Source organism: Gallus gallus, chromosome 3 (genome assembly GCF_016699485.2).
Source record: "Gallus gallus isolate bGalGal1 chromosome 3, bGalGal1.mat.broiler.GRCg7b, whole genome shotgun sequence".
NCBI classification, from domain to species: Eukaryota; Metazoa; Chordata; class Aves; order Galliformes; family Phasianidae; genus Gallus; species Gallus gallus.
The window spans coordinates 66,407,270-66,422,184 of record NC_052534.1 but is presented as its reverse complement, the minus strand read 5'-3'; the positions used below and the strand labels follow the sequence as shown (position 1 = coordinate 66,422,184).

The 14,915-nt window shown below is 37.7% G+C and overlaps 1 protein-coding gene across 7 annotated transcripts in view; it reads right to left on the bottom strand.

The window, feature by feature from the left end:
• Positions 1-14,915, bottom strand: part of WASF1 (WAS protein family member 1) — a 79,891-nt gene that overhangs the window by 13,645 nt on the left and 51,331 nt on the right. For all 7 annotated transcript variants that reach the window (XM_046939598.1, XM_015284566.4, XM_015284567.4 and 4 more), the window contains 2 exons: positions 14,084-14,244; positions 1,510-1,644 (listed from right to left, as the gene is read on the bottom strand). In XM_046939598.1, coding sequence (XP_046795554.1) covers positions 1,510-1,644; positions 14,084-14,216 — 268 coding nt within the window. In that variant the 5' untranslated portion in view covers positions 14,217-14,244. The remainder of the gene's footprint in view (positions 1-1,509; positions 1,645-14,083; positions 14,245-14,915) is intronic.

Sequence of the window (14,915 nt, the reverse complement as noted above, 5' to 3'; positions counted from 1 at the left end):
TTAATTGCAATGTCTGTCGTTTTTCTTACATATACACTTTAGTAAATATATCCTACAGTATATGCAGTACTGTGAGAAGTTATTATCTAGTACACCTGGGATACGCCGTCTTTAAAAATATTTCTGGTGATTCTCTAGCATCAAATAGGTATGAATATTTAGTAATGAAACCTACAACCAAAGTTGTCAAAGGCTGCTTACTGGAAAGTACAAATTTCCATCTTGCTATCCTGTGACATCCTTAAGATGTTTTAACTGTATGTTCTCCAAATTTTCCAGGAATGTGAATGGTTGCCATACCAGACCAGTCACATCAACATAAATCCCACTCTGATTATAACAGTAACTAGGTTGTCCAGGGTAAATGTGGAAGTGACATTAACAATCTGGTGTGTTATAGCCATTAAAAGATTACAGTTGCTGACAATCTATTATTGTACACAAAAAGGATTTTTGCCATTATCCAATCATAGCAAATATGGCATTTTATTGGAAAAAGAAGTGTGTGTGTATGATTTATGCTCAGCTGTCAAGAGACTTGGAAAATCCCATTTATGTAAGAATTCCCCTAGGCAAGTCATGGTTTTGTGGAAAATCTGCTACTAGCTGTTAACAGCTGTCTTTTGAAACCTGCTCTAAAATAAATGTCACGCAAAGTACAGAATCTAAACTTCCTCAATTTGATTTTTGTTAATAGTGAAATTTCAACATAGGTAAAAGGACACAGCCAAAGACCATGTTACTGGTCTGACACTTCATCTTTCCTGAATGACACACCACTATCATACCTAGACATTCAGAACTGAAACAGCTTTCTACACTTTACAATTGGATTCCACAATCCATCTGAACTTATTTTTCATGACCAGATGTTGCTCAATTTTCCACATCTTAGCCACGTAGTCTGGAATACCCTAAAAACTGGGGTTACAGGATCTTTCATTATTTCACCTGTAACAAAGAGACATCCAGGAAGGCAAAAAAGTTTCATATTAGCATATTAGTCATCACAAAGCTCACACATCATTTAAATCCAACAAAAATTCTATTTTGTAAGCACAAGCCACATCCTATTGAGTGTGAGAAATACTTGTCTTCTCAGGGCCACCAATCTTCATATTACTTAAGGCTATTTAGGAAGAATTCAAGGGAATAATCCATCCATTCTAAATGGAGCTATAAAAGTATAACTTCATTCACAATCTAAGATGATATCAAGTTAAATGCAAAAATCCTACCTGGATAAACAGTTACGTACCATGACAATCATTAGGAGAGTTAAAAATATAAAATGAAGGTATACTCCCAGGAATTCCCATAATGTTACAAAGCACTACTATTAATATGAATCACAATAGTACTAAAGTGGCACGTTTTCAAATGAACCTCGCGGTCATATTTTGCTCTGTGTTCTTATAAATGTAATTGAAACTATTGTTATTTCTATTTCATGTATCGGTGATGTTTGAGTGACAAAATAAGAAGTCTTCAGTACAGGTCTTAACTTACGTTCCTCTTCCTTTGGATCAAGTTGTGTAACACTGACAGATAAGCGATCTACACGTTCCTGTAAGGAGTTGACTCTAAATGAGAAACTGTGCGCTTCATTGAAAAGTTCCCCAAATATATCTTCAGCATATTTACCTAAAACAGAAAAGAAAAAAAAAATTATGAGCTTGCCTTTAGAAGGATTTCTGATAACTGCTGTATAAGTAAATTTGAGGTGAGTGATTATCAGTTACAACAGTCTATACTTACTAAGCTAGTTCAGAATGCTTCAAAAATGTAAATAAAAACTAAATAGTATTTCCTAATTCATCATAAATGAAATTATTTAATACATTACAAGACATACATTCAGCTGGCTTAAAGCGACTGAACTATGCAGATACCCAAGGAACTACACCAATTAGTTTCTTGGATTTGTATGAAAGGATGATTTACAGCACCTAAAGCTGCTTCTGTATGAGTGTTAACTGAACTTTCCACATGAAATCAATCTCAACGTTTCTTAAAGCGCAACTCCCATTCCCATGGTTCAAGAGACCTATCAAAAATGAAATATCAGATGTCTACATCTAAGTTTATTACAGACAACTTAATCAAAAATGCACATTAAAATAATACATTATACTTTGAAAGGTCAAAATTCTAGTAACTGACTAATTTACACTGAAGTAAAATAAGAATTTCTTTCATTCAATTCAATGGACATCACACGTTTAGTCCAGCAGACAAGGAGATTCAGGTCTAAGAAAAGGCTCAGTAATGATTTCTCTTGTACAGATGAAGTGTTTCATAGAGTGCTTCTAATGCTCCCTGGCTTGAGGAAAATATTTTTGTGAAATCTTTGCCTTCACTGCAAAATAAATCTAAAAGAATAAATAAAAATGAGGACACAGAGACATTAAAAGGAAAAGTTAAACTGCCATAGGTGGTGTGTCAACTATTTAAGGATACCACATGGATGGCATGTGGTCAGCACAAGGGTAGTGCGTATGATTCATTAATACTTAAGTAATAGCAAAAAAAAAAGTACACCTATAAAAACAACAGATTATAAAAGGGGGATTTATAAGAAACATATGAAAACTAGCCCAAGGAGCAACTATCAAGCTACTAGTAAATATTTCTTCAAATATATGAAGAGTAAGAAAGCCTGAAAAGTAATCTGTAGAGTCAACTGATAACAAAAATAGAAAAGGAACACTCAGAGAAAACAAGATCACTGCAAACAAGCTGAATTAACACCTTCCACTAGTGTGGAAAGGAACTAGAGACACCCTCACACCAAAACTCTTCTTTGTGGGAGACTTGTCAAAGCAACTGAAGTGACTATATACCAATTAACAAAATAAAATTAATTAACAAAACAAAGGGTAAAGAATCCATAACAATTTGTAAATCTCCATAACACATACTGGAAGGTGGCAAGCACAATATTAAGTTTCAAAATTTTTGTCATGGAATATCTTGAGAACTTCAGGCCTGTAAGCCTGACATTCAGACAAATTACTAAAATTATTACAAAAACTGAATTGTAACCACCTGGATGACTTGTTAGAGAAGAGTCAACACAGCTTTTCTAAAGGGGAACCTCAGCAGGTTTACAAGCACGAGGATGCAGAGCAATTAGATTGCTAGATTGATGACTAGATTATTTCCAAGAGTTAGAAAGTCCCTAAGCAAAGCTTTTCAGAAAAACTTAGAGCCAGAACATAAAAAGTAAGAGCCACAGCAAGGATAAGTAATTCCTGAAAAGGTATAGAACAGAGGGTGGGAGTAAACAACTGGTCTTCACAGGTAAGAAAGGGGAGGTTTCACTGCCTTCTGTACAGGGATCTATGCTATTTTAGATATTCGTAAATGACCTGAATCAGGAGAGATTAAAGCTTTCCAACAGTACTAACTTATGGAAAAGAAACACACCGATAATCAGCAAATGCATAGAAACCCCAGCTGGTTGAAGAGGCTTCCAAACTGGAAGCAGTTGGAAGCTCAGAGAATAGTAGAAAATGAGGAACATGACCACTGAGGATAAGGAAAAGGCTGAAGTTCTCAATGCCTTCTTTACATCTGCCTTTAAAAGTCAGACCAATTATCCTTGGGGTACTCTACCCTCTACTCACTCACCTGGAAGTCTGGGATGGGAAGCAGAATAAACCACCCTTGATTCAGATGGAAAAAATTAAGAGACCTACTACTCTACCTGGATTTTCACAAGTCCAAGGAGACATATGCAATCCACCTAAGATTGCTGAGGGAACTGGAAGAGGCAATTGCCAAACTGCCTTCTACCATCTATCTGCATTCCTGGTCAACCAGAAAGGTCCCAGAGAATTGGAGGCCTGCCAATGTGACTCCCACCTACAAGAAGTACACCTACGGAACTACAGGTCCGTCAGCCTGATCTCTGTGCCAGGAAAGGTTATGGAGCAGATCACCCTGAGCAATATGTGACATAGCATGTGTGGGACAACTAGGGGACCAGGCCCAGCCAGCATGGGTTCATGAAAGTCAGGTCCTGCTTTATCAATCTGATCTTCTATGATCGAGTGACCTACTACCTGGAGGATGAGGGAAAAACTGTTGACATAGTCTTCCTAGGCTTCAGCAAAGCCTTTGACACTGCCTTCAACAGTATTCTTCTAGAGAAGCTGGCAGCCCATGGCTTGGGCTTTGCTGGGTACAGAACTGGACTGAGGGCTGGGCCCAGAGGATGGTGGTGAGTGGAGTTAAGCACAGCTGGTAACTGGCCAGGAGTGGTGTCCCCCAAGTGTTGGTACTAGGGCCTGTCCTGTTCCATATCTTCATTGATGACATGGATGAGGGCACTGAGTGCATCCTCAGTGAGTTTGCAGTTGACACCAAGTTGGGAGGAAGTGTCCACCTGCCTGGGGGTAGGAAGGTCATTCAGAGGGATCTGGGCTGAGGCCAGTGGGATGAAGTTCAAGACCAAGTGCCAGGTCCTGCACTTTGGCCACAATAATCCCAAGCAACACTATGGGCTTGGGGCAGAGTGGCTGGAAGACTGTGCAGAAGAAATGGAGGTGGTGGTCAACACTCGGCTGAACATGAGCCAGCAGTGTGCCCAGGTAGCCAAGAAGGCCAATGGCATCCTGGCTTGTATCCTAAATAGCAATGCCAGCAGGAGTAGGGAAGTGATCATCTCTCTGTACCCTCAGCACTAGTGAAGCCACACCTTGAGTACTGTGTTCGGTTTTGGGGCCCTCCCTGCAAGGAAGACATTGAGGCCCTGGAACATGTTCAGAGAAGGACAACAACGCACTGAGAGGTCTGGAAACAACTCTTATGAGGAGCAGCTGAGGGAACTAGGATTGTTTAGTCTGGAGAAAAGGAGGCTCAGGGAGACCTTACAGCCCAACGTCTCTATCTCCCCTGTTGGGGATATTAAGATTGGATGTTAGGAAAAATTTCTCCTCCAAAAGAGTGGTCAGGTGCTGGAAGGAGCTGCCTGGGAGGTGGTTGAGCCACCATCCCTGGAGGTATTCAAGAAACATTTAGATGTTGTACTAAGGGATGTGGTTTACTGGGAAATATTGGTGGTAGGTGGATGGTTGGACCGGATGTTCTTGGAGGTCTTTTCCAACCTTAGTGATTCTATGAAAAAAGTATCACACATTATTATCTTGTTCTTATAATTCTTGAGGCATCTGTTACTAGCCACAGTAAGAAGATCAGAGGCACAGCCATTCTGGGAGCTAGAATGTTCCCAGAGTGGCTGTACAAAACCACAGTATAAGAGATGGAAATTTAATAATAAAATCTGTTTAGCTAGTAACTCACTTAACACAAAACTTTCTAACATACATCTTCAAACTCTGAAAAGCTTATGTTCTTTAGCCTGTATCTAAAGCAAGAGAAATTACTTAAAAATGAGCAAGATTACTACATTTTTAATATATATTTACTATAAGCAGATTTAATCTATTCCTGATAATATATTCAGATACATCCAATTACTCAATTTAATTAGACAACTCATGTAATATTCAGAGACATACAAATTAAAATCAAGTATTAAATTTCATGTATGAAATAAAAAGTAAATTGCAAGCTCTAAAATCATTGACTTCCTTTTTACAGATGTATTTTAAGGCCAGTTTGTTTTATCTGTATCACTTCATCAGGCTTACAATTCATCTCTCATTAGTGAGCTCCAATTCCAAATAATGTCTCAAAATCTTTTTATTATGTTGCACACAGATATAAACATATTGCACAGAATAATTGCCTATGCTTATGAACATTAATCCTCAAATGGGAAATGCATTAAAAGCAACCTGCCACATTTGAAGTGGTAGGCAACCATAATGTCTCTACCTACATTCCTGTTGCCACTTTATTGTTTTTTTAAGCTTGAAGCATATGGAACTAAATGCTTTAAGCAAAACAATGTTTGCTTCTGGAGAAATGTATGACTTCCTTTCAAAAGAGTACTATGTATGAGTGTATGTATACAATACTTCTAACATAGTATCCCTTTTACTGTTCTTTTTTGTGTATTCCATTTGAATGTACCTTCAATTTCAAATGGTTTACAAAAGATATGATTACAAGTGATAACAATCACAAAGCATGACAAAAACCCACAAAAAAAAAAAAACACTGTTTCAAACCCAACAACAGTAGGATATCCAGTATTTAAGAACAACAACAACAAAAAGCTGCTCATACTCAACTTATAGATGTTGGGTTAGAATAGCAAGGAATTAAAACTAATTCCATATCATAAAATTAGTACTACCAAAGTATTGTTAACAGAGCAGAACACTTACATCATTATGGGACTGTTTGCTCAAAAGCACTACTCGTGTTTCATGCAGTGCAATAAAGAGAATGACAGATGACTATGACAATTAAAATAATAATGCCTTGGGGTCTTGGTCACAGCTGGATACATAATACCAGATTAAAAAAAAAAACAACAGTGATTTGTTTGCCTATTAAATGACACCAGATTTCTGTAAATAAATTATTTCAGCATCTGTGAAAAGCTTATTTTTATTGTATTTGTAAAACTTACTTAACTGATCAGAAGTATACTTAAATCTGTGATTTTGAAGAGGCAAGTCACATTGCCACAAACGTTACTTACTTACTGTTGTCCTTAGTCTATCACTTTGCCATTCATTAACACAGCACACTTAAATAAGAGGATATACTACAATTAATCTTTAATTTGCGAATGTATTATAACACCTTAATTTTTTTGCAACTTCTCTTGTAACAAACGGCTCCATTCCTGACAACCTGCAGTAAGAAGGTGACACCAGAATGCAGCTCCCTCTGGTGTCTATGTCCATTTTTGTGACAGACAAATAAAATGTCCTGGAAGTGACACATAGTCCTTCCGTTCTCCAAGGTGTACATGTTTTGATCACTTTTTTTGGACAATTCTTTTCCTGACATTTAGAACAGACCTACAAGCTCAAAATAGCATACTAGCTAGTAGCTACTAGCTGAAATAGAATAAAAATAACAATACCGCCTTCCTCATTCTTTTAAATTAAACCTACCAAAACATGCATCATCGACTCCTATTCATCACTATGGCAGTAAGCATACACTGAATTATAAAATCTGAAAAGGCTATGGATCAGTTTTACTGTTCACATCTTTTACCATTTTTCTCCTAGTTTTTCCCTATAATTGCTTAAACCTTTGTCCAGAACTGGCTTCACTGCACAAATGAATAATCTCTTCAAAGCCAACACAGTAACAAGAAGGGATACCAAGGTATAAGAAACACAGGTTTTGTCTGGTTCTTAAGACTGGGGGATGTATCAGATGAACTGAAATCAACTAGAGTCTCCACAAAATGTTTTGAAACATATTTCAAGTTAGTTAAAGACCTCTATTTGCTTGAATTAGCTTAAGTAATAGACGGTGTTATACAAATTCCTGTGGAACCACCTAAGCATGCTGTTGGATGACAGTATAATTTAGCAGTCTCACTCAGAATTCCAGTCCTTAAATTCACCTGAATTAGTGTATTCTTTATGGTGTACCTTAGTAAACCTTACTGAAAGGGTGTTTTAATTAATCATTTTACAACACCAGATCAGTTACCATCAGATGGAGTTACAGGCTCTCAGAAAAAAGAGAGACTTGGATCCTTATGCAAGGGTTGTGGAAGAAGCCACTTCTTTTCTTCAGACATGCAAAAGCATAGTAAAGACATTCCAGGCCTCGACTGCACCTAAAGCTGACACAGCATCCCTCAGATCAGTTATGACACACGCAGCCTTCAGGAACCACAGTCTAAATGGTAAGTAGTTATCTAAATAAATAAATTGAGCACTTTAAGTGCTCAGTACCATAACACATCACCACATTTGGAAATAAAAGAAGATTACTAGTAAATCTCAGGCCAATGTGAGATGAAATCAAGTGGGACAATCAAAACTGAAGCAACTGTTCATTGTTGACAAAAACATTGATCTTAATCAACTTAGCTACTCTGTCAAACTTCTGCAGCTCCGCACAGAGACAGAAAATTAACATGTACACAAACCAAATCTAATCCAACATAAATATCATCAGAACTGAGTTATAAAATAATGACATATCAGATATGTTAAATAAACTATTAAATGCAATATATAATGAGGTGCTATATTAATGTTAACTTTTATATTTTTAAATGGTAAGTATGGCAATATATTGAAATATAAAAACATTTAAAACAAAAACTATTACTGCAGCTTAAAAATATAGATTCAGTTGTTTGATTTTGGAAAAGGATGCAGAAATTCATAAAATATCAGAAAGAATAAGCTTAGAATTCAGTCTGTTACTCACTTACGTGCTAGCATTCCTTGATTTCTTTTATTTCAATTCCATTCTCACAGTAAGCAATGTTTTTGTCTAGTGAGTTTTGTAAAAAGAAGCATAGAACAAAAAAGGAAGTAAAACCCCATGTGCTACATCTCTATGTGTTCCCAATATTTCACACTATGCAGAATTACATCACTAGGTACTGAACAGTTCCTTCTTACACAATTTAGTATAGAAAATAGTCTTTCAGGATAATTAATTACTACATAAGCCATAGCATTTATAATCAGGGTCCCTTTATACAGCAGAAGAAAGTTGTTCTCTCTATTAATGTATTTTTTTTCTTCCTCCATTAATTCTGACATATAATGTAATATATTCTTTGGCTGTTAATTCAGCTTCAGATCTTCACTCCATTAATTTCCTTTAATTAAATGTTCTAGCAAAAAGCAAGGAGTATCTGCCTTTTCTTGGCTTGCCTCTCATCAGGATCATTTCAATCTCAGCTAAGTGGCTAGGAGTCACAGAATCACAGAATGGTTTGAGTTGGAAGGGACCTCAAAGATCCTCTAGATCCAACCTCCCCCCCCTGCTATAGGCACTAAATCAGGCACTAGGGCCAGGGCCTCCAACCTGGCCTAGGAGACAGCACGTAAGTTAAGAGACTGAATTGTCTTCCTAGCTTGGAGATTAGATGGTTAGTAGCTCGTTGAAAACTTCAGTGGATGTGGATGAGCAAGGTCTGGAAAACTACACAGTACATATAGTTTATCTGTGCTTATTAGCAATCTAGCATTATGAAGATATAAGAGCAGTCCACAAGGACCGACTGTAAGGATTGGAATGGGACAATCTGATTATGAAGAGACAACTCAGTCCCTGTAGCCAGCAAATCTGCACCATGCATTTATCAGACAACTTAACCAGGGCATCAGAAGTATCAAACACAGGCAAAGGCCAACTTTGGAGCAGGTCAGAGTCCGAGCAGAGAAAGAAATGGGGGAGAAGAAACATGTTCAAATTAAGCATTTTACTCCAGGAAACTTATGAATAAGGGGTGAGGAAAAAGCACAACTAATTAGGACAACATGGTAAAACTGGGAAACAATGAAAAGAAAGGAAGAGGAGAAAGGCTACCGAAGTTCAACATTAATTGAAAACTGTTTTCACCAACATAAAGTGCACTCCAGCTTAGCATACAGTGTTAAGCATCATCCTCTTTCTTTATACACGCGTAGAAGATTAAAAGGTAACTGACAGCTTGCTATGACTGAATAAAAGCTCTGGTCCGAATGCTTGCAATATAAATATTCATAACGTGAACATACAAAACACTCAAAACAAGAAATGCTTCACTCCCCAGTTGGGAGTGTCAGACAGGAAACATAACTGATAGTGTGTTCCCAATGTGGTACAGACATTTTGTCTGCAGAGAACAGCTGAATAAAAGGAAAAACAAGATTGGCTGGTAGCTGCAAATGGAACAAGGAAGTTGCATCCACACAAGAGAACTATTTATCCATCTTCTAACAATGGCACAGCTGCACAGTGGTATCAGTCATGCTTCACGCATGATGGATGCTATAGGCTGACATACACCAACATATATCAACACAGGCAGTACTGGATTACTAACACGTCCACAATATTGCTGAAAAAAATAGGTAAGTACTTATCTAAAGCAGATATGATCAGAAAGCAAGAAATACAGGGAGGAACAGATAGGAAACAGCTACTGCTGCTGTCCAGAGAGTTTCTGTTGCCACAGCGCTAAGAAAAGCTGTCAGAAGACAGATCTTTTTACAAAGTTAGAGAAAGCTGGGAACAGACAGGAGAAAAAAATTACTTGCTGGCAATTTTGACTATAGGATCAAGGCAGACTGATGTGTTTTCATGCTCCAGGGAGAAAGACAGGGCTTATCACTCAAAGTAGATACAATTATTTATGTTCTTTCATTCCTACTTTTTTTCAAAGGTCAAAAATTTTCTCAACTTGAGCAATTAAAAGCAATACATCTAACAAACTATGAAAGGATTAAGAATTTGTATGCAGATGCACAGCAGCTGGCACATACTGATGTAAAGTTCTTTTCATTTTATATTAAATCTACAAAAGAAAAAAAACTCACACAGAACTCCAGTCATTTTACAGGTATTGTTTCTGCAGGCATGCTCTGCTTGCAAATAGCACCCAAAACTATGGAATGGTTGACGTTGGAAGGGACTTTTGGAGGTCAGCTGGTCCCACACTCTGCTCAAAGTAGAATAATAGAATCCTTAGAGTTAGAAGGGACCTTCGAAGGCCATCTGCTATGCATGGGGGCACCACAGCTAGAACAGGTTGCCCAGGGCCTGATCCAGCCTCAGCTTGAAAGTATCCAGGGATGGGGCATCAACCACATTTCTAGGCAACCGGTTCCAGTGCCTCACCACCTTCACCATAAAATATTTTCTCCATTTATCCAACCTAAATCTACCCTCTTTGAGCTTGAAGCCATTTCTCTTTGTTCTGTCACCACAGACCTTGCTGAAGAGTCTGTCCCCTTCTTTCCTGTAGCTCCCCTTTAGATGCTGAAGGGCCACTATCAGGTCACCTCGCAGCCTTCTCTTCTCCAGGCTGAACAGCCCCAGCTCTCTCAGCCTGCCCTTGTAGGAGAAGCATTCAATTCCATGGATCATTTGTGTGGCCCTCCTCTGGACACACTCCACCAGGTCTATGCCTCTCCTGTACTGAGAACTCCACATCTGGATGCAGTACTCCAAGTGAGGCCTCACCAGCAGTAGATAGAAAAGTAGGTCTAATGAGATCCACTTGCTGGATTAATCCTGTTGAGTTATTGTGAACATCTCCAGGAATGGAGATTAAACTGCATGAATGACAAAATTCTACACTTGGCTTTTCTAAATACTGTTTTTCTGTATCATATGAAGCACTGAAACCTCTGATTTCATCATAGTGTTATTTGTCCAAATCATATCAGAAGAAAGGTTAAGAACGCTTGGTTCTGAGAGTCTAATGGCAGGAGATTAATCCTGTTTGGGGGTCAGTAGCAGAAAAATCTTAGAGGCAGAAATGAAAAACTGACAATCAGATTAAAGAACATTCATTTCAATTTGCATAACTTTACTGTCAAAAGCAAAAGCAGCTTTAGTTTAAAGAAGATGAGGCCCTACAGAACACAGCGTTTCAGCTCCCAGAGAGAAATCTAGCTTTGTCAACAACAGAAAACAAGATGGAAAGGACTGCACAGAAGCTGGTTGCCAAGGGATTGATTGCTGCAAAACTATGCCGGCTGGCTACGACTCAGATGGCTACTAAAATATACCTGCATGTCAGCAGGCCTCCCTGTATACCAGTAACAGTGAAACACAAAGTACAGACTGGTTATTGGGATTAAAGCATGTAAGAGACAACGTTCCTAAGCCAGAAGGACTCTCAAATCTTTTTGAATCCATAGTGCTACCAGCCCAAATGGTCAGAAAAACTAAAAGAAATCTGGATCAATATATTTTCAAAGGTACTCATAGCATTATAACATGACGTCTGTTTTTATAGAGCTATTCTTAATGTGGCTGAGAAATAACAATAATTCTGCAAAACAGTTTCTATTTAATTGTAGAGTCAAAATGTTTTTATCGAAGACACACACAATATAAAACAAAAACTTACAGTTTGAAAACCTGAATCAGTTGATTGTATTGAAGTGCAAAAAGGAACATTAATAATTCAGTAATTCAGTTGGTATATATACTGTCCATAAAAACTATAAGCACCACAATGCTATTTCAAAAGAAGAACAAAAGGCTAAAGTAACAGCTCATGCTCATCAATTTTATTTATTAAAAAAAATAATAATAATCAGAGTGACCTACACTGGTCTTGCTGCTGCAAAGTAAACCAGTACCTTTTCCCTCTTTTGCATTCCTTGCTATCTCCAGCATTGCATGCATTTTTGACTACTATTGAGTCTCAAGCTCATGAAAGGAACTCCTCCCAGGTGTGAACAGCTAATTTAGGGCTCACCACTACATATGCACACTTCATGTAGACACACACTTCTCTTACAGAAAAGAGATTTACATAATTTCTATTACATTCCTTTGAAATTGCTATCTTTAACAATGCAATACAAGTGGACTTGGTTTTATCCCTTGAGTTCTTTCTGTTGCAGTACTGCTTCCTATGAAGAGCAGCTGAGAACACTGGGTTTGTTAAGCTGGGAGGAAATGAGGTTGCGTCATGACCTCATTGCTCTCTACAACTTCCTGAGGAGGGGAAGTGGAGAAGGAAGTGCTCATCTTTTCTCTCTTTATCTAGTGACAGGGCATATGGGAATGGTACAAAGCTATGTCATGAGTGGTTTATTCTGGACACCAAAAATATAGTTAAACACTAGGCAGACTTCTTAGAGAAGCGTTTGATGCCCTGTACCTATCTGTGTTTAACAGGTATTCAGATACTGCTCTTGCTAGGTCAACCCCAAAGCAGTCTTAGAGCTGGACAAGATCTGTGTAGGTCCCTTACAGCTGTAACTGTTCTTTTCATCCCTTCTTTCTGAATAGTTGTAAAAACAGTATCAGGCATGAGGTTTGTAAAAATCAAGAAACTGCAGCAAATGCAGCCAAATTTCAAAAAGGTAAGCACTGACACCACTTGTGTTGAGTTGGAAGTTGGTGTTCTTTAAAACTGAAAAGCTAAGTGATTGGTTGTTTAAGACCATGCACGGTGAACATCTACTGAATCCCAATCTGATACGTTCTTGGTTCACTGAAAAGAATTTAAACAGCTACTTTTTTCTTTGCTGTTGCAGCAGCTGTATTAATAATGTTCATATTTATGTGCTGGAAGCATTCCTGTCTCAATTACATAATTCAGTGTCCTCAGTGAGTGTCCTATTAGACTGAAGAGACTAACAGCGTTGAAAGGCTGCCAAAGCACAGCACTCTACAGTATACCCTCAAACCAATAACTAAATCAATCTAATTAACAAATTAGGCTACATCACCTATGGTCCTAAGATATTGATGGAGCTGAAAGGCTTTTCACATTATGGATGTATATGCATGCACATTTTAATATTTAATGTGCTGGTAGGCTGGAAAATACTAGTGTCCTAGTGATTAAAAAACAACTGCAGCACTGGAAATTCAAAACACTACTATGCTGGTACGCCTAGCATCTTTTTAAAGTTGCTGCAACTTTAAGAAAATGAAACAAAACCAGAAACCAGCCCTTGCAGAAAAACTCCTTTAGACTTCTAGGGCTTAAGAAGTATTCAATCCTTCAAAATATGCACTTAAGGGAAAAACTGCTGCCAAATAAGAGAAGGAAATAAATTTTTTAGCTGTTTGATATCCTATGTAACAATTATGTTTCTGGTTTTAATATTTTAAAAGACCAGTACTTTTAATTTGTAGTGGCCACGATACGATCAGTGTGACAGCAAAGAGCATTAAAAAAAAACAGTGCTATATTCCTCATTATGCATATTCCTTACTCAATAATCGCTCCAAAATTAGCAATTACTAACTTTATTAGCTACCAGATATCATATTCTGTCATTTCCACCGGTAACAGAAATATGCATCTGAACAGCTCTGAGATATGCTACTTGTAAAATTCCTTCCACAGAAGTCAATGCTTGTCTCTAGGCAGAAAGGAGTAGATCGAAGGCTCAGCCAGAATTTTCTACCGGGAATTTGAAAAAGCATTCATATTTCAGCCACAGAAACTGTGAATGTAAAATATATCAGCTCAGGTATATTGAGACAAGGTACTTACTTAAGCTACTCAGTTGTCTGATTATATTTGCCAAGGAGATATTGGTGACACATTCTAACTCATTCTTGATTCCGCGGGGCAGAGCTGTGTGGCACAGATGCCTGGGGTCTATGTTTCTTTTTACCAGCGGCATTCTGAAATGTATCAGAGGACCAGCAAACCTGTAAAGAAAGAAGACAAAATACTGTAATCAGTTATATTTTAAATTCAAACTAAGCCCAAGTTAAATCGACTAACCCTCCACAGCATTGACGGAATTCATTGTTTTGTAAGTACATAAACCTTTTCTTCTTCACCCAATGAAAGATTATTCCATTCTCTATCTTTAAAACTTTACCAGCTTTTTAGCCAGATGCCAGGGAAATGACAGGTTTTTTAAAAAAAACTACTCTTTCTTTCCCCTCAGGGAAAAATAAAACAAAAAAATCACAGTTAAAAAAATATATATATTTACTGATAGACTACTTCCTTATTCAGGCCAAGCAAAGTCCAGTAACACATTCTGTTTATTATGCAGTCAAAGTCAAAGTAGTTTCCTATTCCATCCGAAAGGCAGATATGACCCATTCATTATGCAATGTTGTATTACTAGCAGGAATCACCCTCCTTGTCTATACACCACTTATCAATCATACCTAACCAAGGTAAGGAAAAAGAGGAGTTTTCCCTTCCACCTGTGCTGCTCCTGGCAATAAATTCAGATGAGCTAAGGATGCCTCTTCAAGTACAAAAGTCTCCTCGGTAAATTAGTAGTGCAAAGCCATCCATGATTGAGAAACCCTACCCCTGCACACCTCTTCAAATCTACATGTTTAATTAATCAAAAGCCTTC